Raw genomic sequence first — 16,765 nt, forward strand, 5'->3', positions numbered from 1 at the left:
AAAAAATGAGCTAAAATGCAGTAGAATTTTGGTGCATTCAACTTATTATCATTTATTAATCTATGGCATAACCCCTACAGATCCACCTGGATCACCTCAAAACCCACGAGTCACAGATACCACAAAATCGTCTGTGTCTTTGGCCTGGAGTCCTCCAGATGAGGAGGGAGGTGCTAAGGTGACAGGCTATCTAATTGAGATGCAAAAAGTTGGTTCAGTAACCTGGATAAAGTGCAACACTACACCGTCACTGATCTGTGAATATACATTGACAAAAATGCCACAAGGAGACGAATTCAAATTCCGTGTCATGGCTTGCAATGCTGGTGGTCCAGGTGAACCAGCTGAAGTACCTGGAGTGGTGACCATAACAGAGATGCTTGGTAAGATCTCATGACCCTGTCATTAACTCTTACTTAAATTTAAATGTAAGTGTTAATAATAACTTGTGTTTCATAATTTGAAATGTTCTATTTCAGATCCTCCAAGTTATGACCTTGAAGCAAAATACAAAGACGTACTTGTAGTCAGATCTGGAGGAGTAATCAAACTTTCAGTGCCCATCAAAGGTAAACCTACTCCTACCAGCAAATGGACCAAAGATGGATCAGAGGTGTCCAACCGTGCAATGATTGCCTCAAATGAAGACGTATCCGAGCTTGTAATCAAACAGGCTGAAAGGTCTGATTCTGGCGTTTACTATCTCCATCTGGAAAATAAGTGTGGCAAAAAGATGCTTCCTATCAAGGTGAAGGTTATTGGCCGCCCATCTGCACCTGAAGGACCACTTGGATTTGATGATATACAAGCACATTCTGTAAGAGTTAGCTGGAAACCACCAACTGAAGATGGTGCTTCTGAAATTGTTGGCTACATTGTGGAGAGACGTGAAGTTACAAAAGCAGCTTGGTACACTGTTGACTCACGGGTGGTTGACACATCCCTTGTGGTTAAAGGACTAGAAGAAAATGTTGAATACCACTTTAAGGTGACAGCGGAGAACCAGTTTGGAATCAGCAACTCTCTGAAATCAGAGGGAACTGTTATACCAAAGACTCCCATTTGTAAGTGCTTGTCATTTGTCTAAATTCTAGTCATTGCATGCTTGTTATTACACATTATAAAAACACACACACACACACACATATATATATATATATATATATATATATATATATATATATTTGCTTTCTTTTATTTTAGGTGTCCCAGAGGCTTCAAGCACTCCACCAGAAATCATGGATGTTACTAAGAGTTCTGCTGCTTTGGCTTGGACTAAACCGAAGGATGATGGTGGATCTCGCATTACTGGCTACTTCATTGAGTATAAAGAAGTCGCGTCTGATAAGTGGACTCGTCATGAGACAAAGATTACCTCAACAATGTTTACTCTTAGTCAGCTCACTACTGATACTGATTATCAGTTCCGTGTAATTGCTGTGAATGACATTGGAGAGAGTGAACCAGGACCTGCATCAGATTCAGTAATCTGCAAAGATCCATTTGGTATGCTGCCATTCTTATTTTGTCTTCATAATATGTATTAATATAATAATACATAAGACTACGTAATATGTAGTCTGTTCAGTAAATGATTCAAAATTGTTGCCTTGATTTATGGAAAAGTATTTTTTTTTTTATCACACTCTTTATTTATTTAGATAAACCAAGCCAGCCAGGAGAAATTGACACAGTGACTGTAACCAAAGACTACATTACAATTAAATGGGAGGCTCCAGCATGTGATGGTGGAAAACCAGTCCTTGGCTACTGGATTGAATACCGAAAGTCTGGAGAGAGTACTTGGAAGAAATGCAATAAGGAGCGCACTAAAGACAAGCAGTACACTCAGAGTGGTCTACAAGAGGCAACTGAATATGAATTCAGAGTATTTGCTGAGAATGAAACTGGAATCAGCAGACCACGCAGAACAGCAACTGGCATCAAAACTAAACTGGGTGGTAAGCACATTTTGAAATAACATTAGAACGATTGTTGTTTGTATTGTGATTTATCGATAGAATGATGATATCCAATATTTATCCCAATGCATTTTTTGGGGTGTTTGACTAAAATAAATTTCACTATTGCTGTCCCATCTGTCCTTTTTTTAGTTGGATCTAAACCAGCTCTTAGGAAAGAGATGGATGAAGTCACTGCCAAACTTGGACAAACTGCAACTCTCAAATGTCAGATTATTGGACGACCTATTCCAGAAATTAAATGGTATAAGGGCGGAAAAGAAATCAAAGAAGGTCGCAAATATGCAGCAACCTCTGATGGTCGCAACCATACATTAACCATTTCAACAGATCAACAGGAAGATGAGGGTCTGTACACATGCAAGGCAGTGAATGAAGCAGGTGACTGTGAGACCAGTGGAACTCTGGTCCTTGAAGCAGCTCCACAGTTCCCAGTGCCACTGAAAGACAAATTCTTTACAACATGTGGTAGCACAGTGCGCATTCATGTTGTTTACATTGGCCGACCTCAACCTAAAATCATGTGGCTTTATGGAGCCAAGGCTTTGGAGCCCTCTGAGAATGTGATAATTGAAAATACAGAGCATTACACTCATTTGATTCTCAAGAATGTACAGCGCAGCGTAAATGGAGGAAAATACAGAATCAGGATCAACAACCATTTTGGGTCTGCAGATACTGTAACTCACGTTGAAATCTTAGGTATATGCTTCATAATGTGTCTTTTTTGTACTAAGTAGGGGAAATAAGAGTAATTAACATATATAATTTTGTGTTTTCAGATAAACCTGCTATGCCAGAGGGTCCTCTTGTTCTTGATGCTCTGTTGAAGAATTCTGTGATTATTAGCTGGAAAGCACCCAAAGATGATGGAGGATCTATGATAACTAATTATATTGTGGAAAAGCGTGAAGACAAGGAAGGAGCAGAGTGGGAACTTGTATCATCATCCATCTCAGGCATTTCATGCAGAATTCCTAACCTTGTTGAAAATGAGGGATACCACTTCCGTGTTTCAGCACAAAATCGTTATGGTAATAGTGAATCACTGGAGACTCCTTCTGCTATCCTCATCAAGAGTCAGCTAGGTAAGTTATAAAGAAATATGATCTATTAATATATATTCTTTAATATCTATTAAAGGGATGGTTCACTTTGAACTAGTTTTTTGGTTTGTTTTAGCTTACCTCAACGGCATCCAAGATGTAGGTTTTTTTGTTTCTGCAGTAGTTTCAATTTTGATATTTTAGGTCAAACCGTTCTTGTCTATCAGTCATATAATGCAGGTCTATGGTCCCCGCCTCAAAGAGCATGCATAGAGAACTCCAAATTAAACATGATTTAATGACTCGTAAATGTAAGTACACATTGATGGCCTAAGACATGAAACGAGTGGTTTATGCGAGAAAACAAACAGTATTTATATTAACAAACCAAAAATTATTTTCAAAGTGAACTATCCTTTTAAAGGAGTAATTTTTTAAAGGAGTAATTCACAGTTTTGTTGGTATTATTTAGTGTTATTATTCAAATGAAAATTTATGTTTTGCAGAACGGCCAGGAGCTCCATTAAAACCAGTTGTGTCTGGAATTACCAAAAACTCCTTTGTTGTGTCTTGGAAGCCACCTCTCAGTGATGGAGGTTCTAAAATTAAGAACTACTGTCTTGACAAGAGAGATAAGAAGGGTGAATGGGCTGCAGTTACAACAGATGAAATCCACCAGACTGTTTATTCTGTCAAGGGCCTGACAGAAGGTGTAGAGTATGTATTCCGGGTGAAATGTGAAAACATTGGTGGAGAAAGTGAATACAGTGAAGTATCTGACCCTGCCATTCCAAAGACTGATGTTGATGTGCGTGCTCCTGCCTTCAAGGAAGACCTTAGAAACATGAGTGTAAAATTCAAAAGCAATGCAACATTTGTCTGCAAGATAACAGGACAGCCCAAGCCTGTAATAAAATGGTTTAAGCGTGGAAAGGAAATTCAAGCTGATGGTACCAAAATCAAGATCCAAGAATTCAAGGGAGGCTATCATCAGCTTGTTATAGCTAATTGTGAGGCAGAAGACTCAACTGTATATCAGATCAGAGCAACAAACCAGGGTGGATCAATTTCTGCTACTGTTTCTTTAGATGTTGAAGGTAAGCTTACATTAAAGTTTTATACTTTACTTTACTTGCCTCTACAAGCTATTTCCAAATGATGTATTAAAATGTTTCTGTTTTTTCAGTCCCTGCTAAGATAAATCTACCTAAGAATCTGCAAGAAAAGGAAGCAATCCCTGCCCTTCGTGGTGAAGTAGTGAACATCAAGATTCCATTCAGTGGAAAACCAGATCCAGTTATCACTTGGCAGAAAGGACAAGACCTACTTGATAATGATGGACACTATCAAGTTATTGTCACACGATCCTTCACATCTCTTGTATTTTTGAATGGAGTAGAAAGGAATGATGCTGGTTTCTATATTGTGTGTGCTAAAAATAGATTTGGAATTGACCAGCAAACAGTTGAGCTTGATGTTGCAGATGTGCCTGATCCACCACGTGGCATCAAAGCCAGTGATGTTTCGAGAGATTCTGTAACACTCCACTGGGTAGCACCTGCCAGTGATGGTGGAAGCAAAGTCACAAACTACATCATAGAGAAGTGTGCCACCACAGCAGAAAGGTGGATACGTGTTGGCCAGTCTCGTGACACCCACTACACTGTTGTCAATCTGTTTGGAAAGACAAGTTATCAATTCCGTATCATAGCTGAAAATAAATTTGGTCAGAGTCAACCCTCTGAGACAAGTGGACCTGTTGTGACAAAGGAAGATAAATCAAGGGTTCTTAACTATGATGAAGAGGTTGATGACACAAGACCAGTTTCCAAAAGCAAAGCACCTCATTCAGAGACTAAGAATATTCATAACAAGTACATGATTGCTGAAGAGCTTGGCCGCGGACAGTTTGGTATTGTTCACCGGTGTATTGAGACTAGCTCTGAGAAAACTTTCATGGCTAAATTTTTCAAAGTTAGAGGTGCGGATCAGGCACTAGTGAAAAAGGAAATTGCAACACTGAATGTGGCACGCCACAAGAACTTCCTGTTGCTGCATGAGTCATTTGACAGCCCTGAAGAGCTAGTCATGATTTATGAATTCATCTCTGGTGTGGACATATTTGAGCGCCTTGGAACAGCCAACTTTGAGCTCAGCGAGCGAGAAATTGTGAACTATATCAGACAAGTGTGTGAAGCTCTTGAATTCCTTCACAGCAAGAGTTATGGCCACTTTGATATCAGGCCTGAAAATATAGTGTACACAACAAGAAAGGGAACCAATGTCAAGATCATTGAACTTGGACAATCTAGACACCTCACGCCTGGGGACCAAATTAAGCTTCAGTACACAACAGCTGAGTTTGCGGCACCGGAAATTCATCAAAATGAGATGGTTAGCACTGTGACAGATATGTGGTCTGTCGGTGTCCTTGTTTATGTTCTTCTTAGTGGACTTAATCCATTCGCTGCTGAAACTAATCAGCAAATGATTGAGAGCATTTACAATGCTGAGTACAGTTTTGATGATGAAGCCTTCAAGCATGTTAGTGTTGAGGCATTAGACTTTGTGGACCGCCTACTAACCAAAGAGCGCAAACATCGTATGACTGCTACTGAGGCTTTGAATCATCCTTGGCTGACGATGAACTCAGAGGAGCTCAGCACTAGGTCAATCAAGACTACACGCCATAAGAGATATTACCAAGCCATGGTGAAGAAAGAATGGAACACTGTTGTCTCTTCTGCTCGTGTTGCCATTGGTGGTGCTATCAGAAATCAGCGAGGAGTAACAGTCTCTAAAGTGAAGATTGCACCATTTGAACATGGACCAGTTGCAGGACAAATTAAACACAGTGTTGCCGATGAAGGCGATGATATCAAGTTTATCTGCAACATTGACAATTATGATAGCACTACCGAAGTAACATGGTACTGTGGAGTAAGACAACTAGAAGAAGGTGCTAGATACGAAATTACTTACGAAGATGGACTTGCTACCATAACTATCAAGGGAATCAACAGAACAGATGATGGAACATACAGATGTAAAGTTGTCAATGAGTATGGTGAGGACAGTTCCTATGCTGAGCTCTTTGTCAAAGGGGTAAGATCCTATCGTGAGTTCTTCACTACACGTGTGGTAAAGAAAGTAAAACGCAGAGTTGACACATCAAGACTACTCCAAAGACCTCCTGAATTTACTTTGCCATTGTGCAACCGCACTGCTTACATTGGAGAGGATGTGCGCTTTGGTGTCACCATCACAGTGCATCCTGAACCTCGTGTAATGTGGTTGAAAACGGGTCAAAAGATTATGCCAGGAGATGATGACAAGAAATACACTTTTATTAGTGACAAGGGCCTGTATCAGTTAGTGATTCACAAACTTGACCCAGATGATGATGCGGAATACACTGTTGTGGCACGGAACCGATTTGGTGATGACAGTTGCAAGGCTCGTCTCAAAGTGGTCCCTCGTCCTGCTCCTGCTGATAACACCTTGAGACCTATGTTCAAACGTCTTCTTGCTAATTTGGAATGCAGAGAAGGACAGAGTGTACGTTTTGAAATGCGTGTGTCAGGACATCCTTCATTGAAATGGGAGAAAGATGGCATGCCTTTGGCATTTGGTCCACAAATTGAGGTTGTGCATGAAGGCTTAGATTACTATGTCTTACATGTAAGAGATACTCTTCCAGAGGATTCTGGCATATACAGAGTCATTGCAACTAACTCAGCAGGGTCTGCAAGTTGTCAAGCTACACTCAAGGTCGAACGTGTGACACACATCAAGAAAGAGGTGAGTGACGAAGGAAAGAAGAAACAACACGATCTTGATCAGCAAGAGATGGACAAGAAAGTAAGACTAACTCAGATACTAGCAGGTGCAGACGTTACCCCACTTACTCCAGTCGCACAGCAAGCACTAAGAGAAGCTGCAACCATGTACAAGCCAGCAATCACTACCAAGAAAGTCAAGAGTGAAGCTGATGAAGCCAAAGAGAAAGAAGAGAAAAAGAAGAGAGCAGAAGAAAAGAGATTGAGAATGCCATATGTTGTCCCTCTGCCTCGCATTGTTGCTCCTACTGCCCTTGATGAGGACATGGAAATCAAACACTTTGTGCCATTCTCTGATATGAAGTGGTATAAGAAACTCAGAGATCAATATGAGTTCCCGGAGCCAATTGAAAAGTTCCCCCAGAAAAGACTTAAGCGTATCCGGCTGTCAAGGTGGGACCAGTTCTATGAAGTACCCCTGCCAAGAATTAAAGACCAATACAAGCCAAAATGGCATATTCCTGTTTCACAAGATGACCTTGAGACTGTAAGACCAGCAAGATATCGCACACCTTCTCCAGAAATGGAGGCTTACTACAGAATCAGGAGACGCTCTCTTGGTGATCTTTCTGATGAGGAACTGCTTCTACCAGTTAAAGATTACCTCTCAATGAAGAGAACAGAGGAAGAAAGACTCAAACTTGAGGATGAACTTGAGTTAGGCTATTCTGCTTCTCCACCAAGTCTGAGCCCTGTACGCTTTGAACTTTCTGCACTGCGTCACCCATCACCTAAGAGAGCTACATATGATGAGGAGGAGGGGGAGGAAGTTCCAACATATGACTCATATCATATTCCATCTAAATATGAGGCTGGTCCAAGCTATATTGACTTGCGTCAGCGTCACGAAAGGGCAACATACAGACCTCCAAGGCAAAAGCAAAGGCTGTATGAGGAAAAAGAAGACCATGAACTGCTTAGGTCAGTAACTACCACAACAAAATTAACTTCCTACAAGAGCCAACTGCAACACATTGAGTTTGAGGAGAAAACAAAGGTCAAAAGAAAGGAAAAAACAAGAGTTTCTGTGTCAGCAGCAACTGAGGCAGCAGTCATAACTGATACATCTACAACAGCATTCTCACCTGGCTATGCTACAGTAAGCCATTCCAAGAAACCGTCTGCAACTCTGTCAGAAAAAGGGATTAAAACGGCTTCACCTGAAAAGACACGCCCTCGTTCACCCAGCCTTGATACTTCTGAGAAAAGAATCACTACACAAGACTTGTCAACACAAATTGATTATATGTCAAGGTATGAGTCTAGAAAGAAAGCCTTGAAAACTGAGAGGAAGTTTGAAATTGTGTCCCAGCAACCTTTTACTCTTGACCATGCTCCCAGGGTGACTGTAAGAATGCGCTCTCACCGTGTGCCAATTGGTCAAAACACCAAATTCACACTGAATGTCCAATCTAAGCCAGAAGCACAGATTAATTGGTACCACAATGGGCAGCAGATTGAAGAAAGCAGAAAATATCATATGTTTAACATGAGTGGTGTTTTGTCTCTTCAAATCATTGATTGCCAGGAAGAGGACAGTGGCACTTACCGTGTCGTCTGTACAAATGCAAAGGGAGAAGCTTCTGACTATGCCACTCTCGATGTTGCTGGGGGTGGATTTTCTGCATATGCCTCACAACGCAAAGATGAGGAGCCACCTACCCCCTTCGTCCCTGAGATGACTAAAACAGATGTGTATCATGTTTCATCCATAACAGCAGCAACTGCATCAGAAACACAAGTGGAAATATCTGAAACTAAAACAGAGAGGATAGAAGAGACAATTAAGACATCTGAGATCAAACTTGAGGAAGTGACTGCAGTTGAGGAAGTTGTGGTTAAGAAATTGTCAGAGACCAAACTTGAAGCTACAGAAGTGACAACAGTAGTGGAAGAAGTGGTTGAGAAAAAGAAAGGGACTCCAGCTACAATTCTGACTAAACCACAGTCACTCACAGTATCAGAGGGAGAATCGGTCAAATTCACATGTGATGTTGATGGTGAACCTGCACCCACTGTAACATGGATGCGAGAGGGACACGTCATTGTGTCATCTCGTCGTTACCATGTTACCTCAGCTGAATATACATCTACTTTTGAGATAACCCAAGTAGAAATGTCAGATGGAGGTAATTACACTGTAGTGGTTGAGAACTCTGATGGTACACAGGAGGCACAGTTCAGTCTAACCATTCGTAAACCAACACCTGTACAGAAAGTTGTTGCTTCACCTCCAAGAGTAAAGTCTCCAGAGTCTCCTCGTATAAAGTCACCATTTGGAATTAGGTCTCCGCAGAGAATTAAATCACCTGAACCAGTCAAATCTCCACCAAGAGTTAAGTCCCCACCCATGGTAAAATCACCAACTCCAAAAGAAAAAACATCCAAGCCAACCTTTTCCACAGAACTAAAAGACATCTCAGCCTCTGTGGACACTATTATAAAGCTGACAGTAAAACTGTCTGGTGAGCCTAAACCAACAATCTTCTGGATGAAGGATGGAAAGGTAAGAACGATATTTTTACTTACTTTATAAAAATATATAGTTTAACGGATTGATTTAATAATTAATTTGAAAATTTTTCCCCAGAACCTCTCTCAAAGTGGAAAATATAAAATCTTTGAAGAACATGGTTCAGAACATCTTGAAATCTATGAAGCTGATGTCTCTGATAGTGGAGTATACACATGCACTGCCAAAAACAGTGCTGGATCTGTTACTACAAACTGCACTGTTACAGTTCAAGGTATTATTTAGCATTATTTTCAGGTTTCAAAATACACATACAATATAATTTTAATAAAAAACGTATCTACTCTTTCTGCTCCAGCACGAACAGCAGCAGTTGCCGTTGAAAGAAAAGCAGAGTTTCTTGAACAAATAGCAAAAAAGGAGACTGCCTATGAGGAAGTGCAGTCCTTCACAGAAGTGAAAGCATCAAAAACCCAATTAACAATAAATCAAGGTCAGACTGTCACACTACGAGCAAACATCCCTGAAGTTATTGATGTGAAATGGATCCTGAATGGTGCTGAGCTATCAAATTCAGAGAACTACAGATATGGTGTGTCAGGCAATGATCACACCCTGACATTTAAAACATTCAGCTACCATGACCAGGGAATTCTCACATGTGAGGCCAAAACTGAACACGGTGTGGTCAAGTGCCAGTTTGATTTGACCATCAGTGCAGTCTGTTCAGATGCACCAAGTTTCCTTGTGCAACCACGCTCCCAGAATGTTAACGAGGGACAAAATGTCACATTCACATGCGAAATTACTGGTGAACCTTCTCCAGAAATCGAATGGCTCAAGGATAATGCAGTCGTGAGTAGTTTGTCATTATATTTTGGGGGAAGGGAAAAAAAAACTTATTTGTGTTTCAGTCATAGCAGTTTGTTCACTTTGTTTGCATTTCCTTTCAGATATCTGTTACATCAAACATGAAATTCAGCTCCTCTAAGAATGTGTACACACTTGAGATTCACAACGCTACCATTGAAGACAGTGGAAAATACACAGTAAAAGCTAAGAATAAATTTGGACAGTGCTCTGCAACATCATCACTGAATGTCCTCAGTAAGTGTTTGATCCATTCCTAAGAATAAATTACCACCCTTACAATGACCAAGTATGAGCATCCTGTCCATTACAGTACATATAAAATGCATGCTCAAACCAAACACATTCAAAACGCATACACATCTCTTGATTTAAACTCTAACTTAATGGGTTAGTTCACCCAAAAATGAAAATTCTGTGAGTATTTACTCACCCCCCATGTTGTTCTAAACCTCTATGTGTTTATTTATTCTGCTGTACACAAAGGAAGATATTTGGAAGAATGTTTTAATCAAACAAATCTCATTCCCCATTGACACCATAGTAGGAAAAAATACATACTATGGTAGTCAATGGGGAATGGGATCTGATTAAAACATTCTTCCAAATATGAAGAGTTCAGATGCAAAAGCCTCTAAGTGCCATTTGAAATTTTCTTCTAAAATGATCATTTGTATCAAGCTTATATGTTCAAGTTCAGTAATTTCACTTAAATGACAATTAATAGGTAATCCTCAATGCAATTTAAGTGAAATTACTGAACTTAAATATACAAGTTTGATAAAAATCATCATTAAAGAAGAAAATGTCAAATGGCATTTAGAGGCTTTTGCATCTGAACTCTTCATATCTTCCTTTGTGTTCAGCAGAACAAATAAACACATAGAGGTTTGGAACAATATGAGGGTGAGTAAATGCTGACAGAATTTTCATTTTTGGGTGAACTAACCCTTTAAAAAATCATACTCGCTAATCTTCATTGCTCACAAAATAACTATTAACGAATTGTCACCATTCCCTTCTACAAATGGAACTATGTTATTTTTATCTTTTTTTATTTCATTTATTTTTTACTTTGTTGGATTGATTTGCATCCTGATTTGTGCCTACCGAATTAATAATTACCACACTATATGATGATAAAGCATTGCATGTTAGTCTTCAAATAACCAAACCATATGTTATTTAACCAAACCATCCATTAGCCGTGCCTTCACATAGTTTGAATGATGTATACAAACATTTATGTTCAACAAAATAGCACTGTATTTAAAATATAGTCAAAATGATCAGAAATCTGTTCTTTGATTAGCCTTGCCAAATGAATTTTCTTAAAAGGTACAATGTGCAAATGGTGCAACTTAAATATTTTTTTATTTTATTAATACCAATGCCATCACAAATGTTTCAGTATAATTTACATTGGATATCTTCAAATGTTTTAATTTGAAAACAGAGACCAGTAATGCCATTTGAATTGACTGTTGTACCATTTTATGAAATCAGTTGCTTCAGTGACATGGTAATTCTGTATTGCACTCTCACAGCTCTGGTTGAGGAACCTGCCAAAATGATAATTATGGAGAAAACATCTGATGCTACAAGCATGCTGGGAAGTTATGCTGCAAAGCATGTGGTTTCAAAAATGCAAGAGAAATCATTCTGCAGTTCCAGCATGGCTGAGGTTAAATTTGAGAGCATGTCAGAGTCTAGCATGACCTCTATGACTTCTGAAAGAATGATGGCTTTGAGCTCCAGCAGTATGGTGGCAATGTCCAGTCACTCGCATGTTGAGGGCTCATCCATCAATGCCATTTCTCATACTCGCAAAGGTGAGATGGAAAATATATGCATCTTTGCAAAAAACAAAAACAAAAAAAAAAGCATTCACAGTGCAACAAAACAGAAATAAGCAGAGCTATATCACCATAATAATAACATATTTGTTTTTTAACCAGGTATACCACCAAAGATTGAGACTGCCCCTCAAGATATCAGCATCGAATCAGGGAAGGTCCTGACTGTAGCCTGTGCTTTCATTGGAGACCCAAGTCCATGTATAGAATGGTCACATTTAGGGAAGACACTGTCCAGCAAGGAGGAAAGTGGACGATTGCAGATTGAGACTTCTCAGGATGTCACCACTCTAGTAATAAGTGGAGTGAAAGAGACTGATGCTGGTGCATACACCTTAAAACTTGTTAATGAGTTTGGATCTGATACCACTACTGTCAATGTCAACATTCGATCCATGTAAAAAAAAAAAAAAAAAAAAAGTTAAATGATTATAATTATTATATAATAGTAATCCAATCCTCACCCAATTTCCCTCATTCAAAACATTGTTATTTATGGAATGAGAAAAAAAAATACTCTGTTCTTGATAAAGACCTGGATTTCTGTTCTTGTAAATATGAACTATTTTTATACCAAACTTGACGCTAATTTATGCCAAACTAGACTAAAGTCTAAAGCTGTTATAAAATGTGCCATATTGGATAATTATGACCAGAAGTTCTGCACCATTTTGTGACATGTACATAATGTATATAGCCGAATTTACCGGTTATGGAAAATGTATGCGTTGTTATTTATGACAATAGTAACAAATGGAACTAAATGTTTAACAGGAGAAAGTTTCACATGGAACGAATACCCTGTAAAACTTTAAACGAAACAAAACTATGTGCCTCAACAATAAGTTGAAGTCTTAAGATTGCCTCAACAGGTAGAGAGGCTCCCTGTTGAAGTTTACTAAAAATCAAAGAGACAAAGTTATACACTGTACATATGTGTGTGCAGTAATGCAGTACACAACAATTTATGACTTGAACATAAGGCATTGAGTGCTGTTTGCATTACCCTCATGTAAGCAGGACAACTAGGCCTTGTGTTCAGACTGACGAAGTCATACCGCCATTTTAATGACAAGCTCAATGTGCGAGCGGCCTGCACAACGAGTTAATTATAATGTTTGTGCACAGTTTCTGGCAAAGGACTGTTTGAATTTGGATTTTATTAAAGTAACATCACCTGGCCAATAGTTGTAAAATCAGTTCAAGTGCTTCTTTGCAGAAGCTGTGCCAACTCTTGGAGGATTTCTAGGTTATATTTTGTGTGTTTGTGTTAGCATTAGAATATTACTTTGTCAGCAGCCAGGGTATCCATCAAGCTATGTGCGTACCACAGAGATTTCATGTGTTGTATGAAGAAAAGAAAAATACATTACTGAAAAACCCTGCACATTGATTTATTAGAACTAATTTATGTAGTATTACACATATATTCAGCCTCCTTGAGTTTTATGAATTACTAATTTAATAAAGCATGTTTTCAGCACCATAAATTGTCTGTTCCATGCTTCTTATGTATGAAACATGTTTACTCAGTCATTGAATAACAGCTTCATGTCTTCGTTACAAGGACAATCTATTGCACAAAAAAAAAAAAAAAAAAAAAAAAAAAACCTAAGCACCTCAAACATCAAGTGAGAAATCTGAGAACTGGGCGGCCCTGCCGCGTCAGCGTTCGGCCTCCGACGCCACGACGACAGATGTGCAAGATGTCCCACCGATCTACGTTTTACTTTTGTTTGATTTTAACTCTGCAAACGCTCACTCTCTTTATCGTATTAATTCGTGCAAATGAATCAAAAGTTAAAATTGAGGTTACGTTTCTGCCTGAAAACTGCGGCCAGAAATCCAAGAGAGGAGACATGCTGAATGCGCATTATGATGGATATCTAGTTAAAGACGGATCTCAGTTCTATTGCAGGTATTGGTAAACGCCTTTTTTACACATAAAGTTATTGCATTAAATATATGTATTGCAGGTTATTTTTATCTTCTTTAAGGTAGAGTAATAGCAGTGTTTAGCAGAAAATAACGTGCTACATAACGTGCTACATTATTTTATTTCCAACCTAAACCAGTGTTTGTTTTCTTTTTGAAGTCGTTCGACAAACACGGGTCACCCACACTGGTTTGTGTTAGGCGTTGGAGAAGTTATTAAGGGGCTGGATTTAGGGCTGAAAGACATGTGTCCCGGTGAAAAGAGAAGAGTTACAATTCCTCCTTCTTTGGCATATGGCGAGAAAGGAAAAGGTAGGTCTATTACTTCATATACGTAGAGAAATCAATACATCTCAGGCTGCTTTCACGTGTAGAGCTGTTTACTCTCTCTCTCTCTCTCTCTCTCTCTCTCTCTCTCTCTCTCTCTCTCTCTCTCTCTCTCTCTCTCTCTCTGTGTGTGTGTGTGTGTGTGTGTGTGTGCGCGCGCGCGCGCGCTCGCATTTACGAAAATGAAGTTTATTCAAGTGTGCTTTAGTATACTTATTTTAAACTAAAAAACAAGAAAGTATACGTTCAGTACAACATACAACAATACAATACAACAAAAATTAGCTCAGGATGGAACTGGACTATGGTGATGAAAGAAACATAGGCCTAAATGCTACTCATGAACATAGGCTTAGTATGGTGAAATGACATAAAATCTTTTTGTTTTGTCTTCTACAGGCCTCAAATTTAAATTATTAAAATTATCAAATACATTAATATAAGTTAATTATGCAGCATTTAAAAAGTTAAGTTAATAAAACCATTAGCAATCATCTTTCTGTGGTGGAATAGGTCCTGTACCACCAAATGCAACAGTGGTCTTTGAGGTGGAGCTTTTGTTCATAACCAGAGGACCACGCAGCATAGAAGCCTTCAAAGAAATTGATGCTGACGATGACAAGGCCCTGACAAAAGATGAGGTAATTATGTAATACTGTTATATCAGGAATTTACTTTGCCTTAATGATTATTTATTTATTATTATTTACATATTTTGTGTTTTTTGTATTTACAGATTAAAGAATACTTGAAAATGGAAGCACAGAAGTTAAATACACAGAAAGATGAATCCTATTTTGATGATGTTGTGGCAGATGTGTTCCAAAAGAATGATCACAATGCTGATGGGACCTTATCACTCACGGAGTACAACGTTTATGGGCATGACGAGCTGTAAACACTGCTAGACAGCTCATGCAGTCATGCACTGGACTTTCTTTACAAGATACTCTTCACATTGTGATCAAGGATTTTTCACCACTACAATTTAAATAAAGTTGACTGAAATACTAACTTCCACTGATTGTGTCAGGCAAAAACACTGAATAGAGAAGATGCTTTTAAAAAATCTTTTTAGAACTATTTTTTTCAAAATGCTTGCATGTCAAGTCCAGTCACCTTTAATTATATAGCACTTAATACAATACAGATTGTTTCAAAGCAGCTTTACAGTGAGTTCATTTCTGCTGTAAAGCAGCTCTAAAAGATAGTGTAAAATAGTGTATAGTGTAAAATAGTGTTATTGTTCAGCTGAAGTCAATTCAGTGTTGATTCAGTTCCATTGTAAAGATCATCAATTTAGCTCTAAAAAGAATCATACATTGTCTATATACAATCATCTATAAAGCAGTTCTGCATAAACTGTGACTGTCCAGCTTAGTTCAGTTCTCATCCAATCGTCAATTGACATGTCAATAACTTTATTGAATATTTTCCAATTGATCAAACCAGGGTTTTTGTTTTGTTTTTTAGTTGAACACCACAGAATAAAATATTTTAAATAAAACAATACACAGATGCACAATTTATAATGTGTATTTGAATATCACTCATATATGACATCTATACATTGTGCAGCCTCAAAGTACTCAAGAGTTAAGTATCTCCAACAAAACTATTGTAAAACATGTAAGAATAATGTGTCATTGCAACCTCAGACATAGAAGGCTATGATGCATACTGTGTGAAGCTGGTTATCCTTAACTCTAATAACTCCTCATTTAAAAGCCAGCACCTTTCAAAATTTGTTCTCAGGATATCTGATACACCATATTCAATCTAAAAATAAAAGGTAACACTTTATAATAACTGCACACTATTAATCATTAGTTAAGCGTGAGTAAACAGTTAATTCATCATTTATAAAACATTAATAGACATTAATATGCAGTTTATAAATACAGCTATACATGTTTTTTTCTTGATTTATAAGTATATCTATAATGCGTTTAATGAGTGTATTTTCATACTTTGTTAATGATCAATTAATAATTTCTAAATGAAGTATAGCATTATTTACAAACCAGTTGTTTAAGAGTTGTCAGTCATTCATAAGATCACTTAGAAAGTGTAAGTAAATGTAGTAAATACAGGTAGTTATAAAGCATTTAGTAGTGGTTAGTTAACTATTTTTGTGAGCTAATCTAAAGTGAGGACTATTCATGCTTTGTAAAGCATTTATAAAGGTGATTTAAAGACTCGTCAATCTTCTAAACAGTAAAATGTAACAAACACAACGCAGTGATACAGAACATAGAAATATTTAAAAGCCTTTAAAAATGCTTTACAAGGTATGACTAGTCCTCACTTTAGATGAGCTCACAAACATAGTTAACTGACCACTACTAAATGCTTTATAACTACCCAAATTAACCCTTAATTACAACATTAATACATGTTAATAAAGAATTTATTAACACATTAAGTAACCATCACT

At 38.1% G+C, this 16,765-nt stretch overlaps 2 protein-coding genes across 2 annotated transcripts in view; both read left to right on the forward strand.

The window, feature by feature from the left end:
* The window catches only part of ttn.1 (titin, tandem duplicate 1), a 156,072-nt gene extending 142,522 nt beyond the window's left edge, over nt 1-13,550 (forward strand). The window contains exons 195-207 of the mRNA XM_089133043.1: nt 81-383; nt 480-1,064; nt 1,204-1,506; nt 1,662-1,961; nt 2,115-2,684; nt 2,765-3,070; nt 3,535-4,125; nt 4,215-9,373; nt 9,458-9,614; nt 9,699-10,195; nt 10,294-10,447; nt 11,758-12,042; nt 12,169-13,550. Coding sequence (XP_088989169.1) covers nt 81-383; nt 480-1,064; nt 1,204-1,506; nt 1,662-1,961; nt 2,115-2,684; nt 2,765-3,070; nt 3,535-4,125; nt 4,215-9,373; nt 9,458-9,614; nt 9,699-10,195; nt 10,294-10,447; nt 11,758-12,042; nt 12,169-12,467 — 9,509 coding nt within the window. The 3' untranslated portion in view covers nt 12,468-13,550. The remainder of the gene's footprint in view (nt 1-80; nt 384-479; nt 1,065-1,203; nt 1,507-1,661; nt 1,962-2,114; nt 2,685-2,764; nt 3,071-3,534; nt 4,126-4,214; nt 9,374-9,457; nt 9,615-9,698; nt 10,196-10,293; nt 10,448-11,757; nt 12,043-12,168) is intronic.
* A 170-nt stretch (nt 13,551-13,720) lies between these two features.
* On the forward strand, nt 13,721-15,342 carry fkbp7 (FKBP prolyl isomerase 7). Its single transcript, XM_039647310.2, has 4 exons — nt 13,721-13,984; nt 14,162-14,313; nt 14,842-14,969; nt 15,065-15,342. The coding sequence occupies exons 1-4, from the start codon at nt 13,764-13,766 to the stop codon at nt 15,224-15,226; spliced, it is 663 nt and encodes a 220-aa protein (XP_039503244.1). The 5' UTR covers nt 13,721-13,763; the 3' UTR covers nt 15,227-15,342.
* Nucleotides 15,343-16,765: the final 1,423 nt, after the last annotated feature.

The sequence above is a fragment of the Pimephales promelas genome, chromosome 7 (assembly GCF_988280905.1).
Source record: "Pimephales promelas chromosome 7, fPimPro1.hap1.1, whole genome shotgun sequence".
Lineage (NCBI taxonomy): Eukaryota > Metazoa > Chordata > Actinopteri > Cypriniformes > Leuciscidae > Pimephales > Pimephales promelas.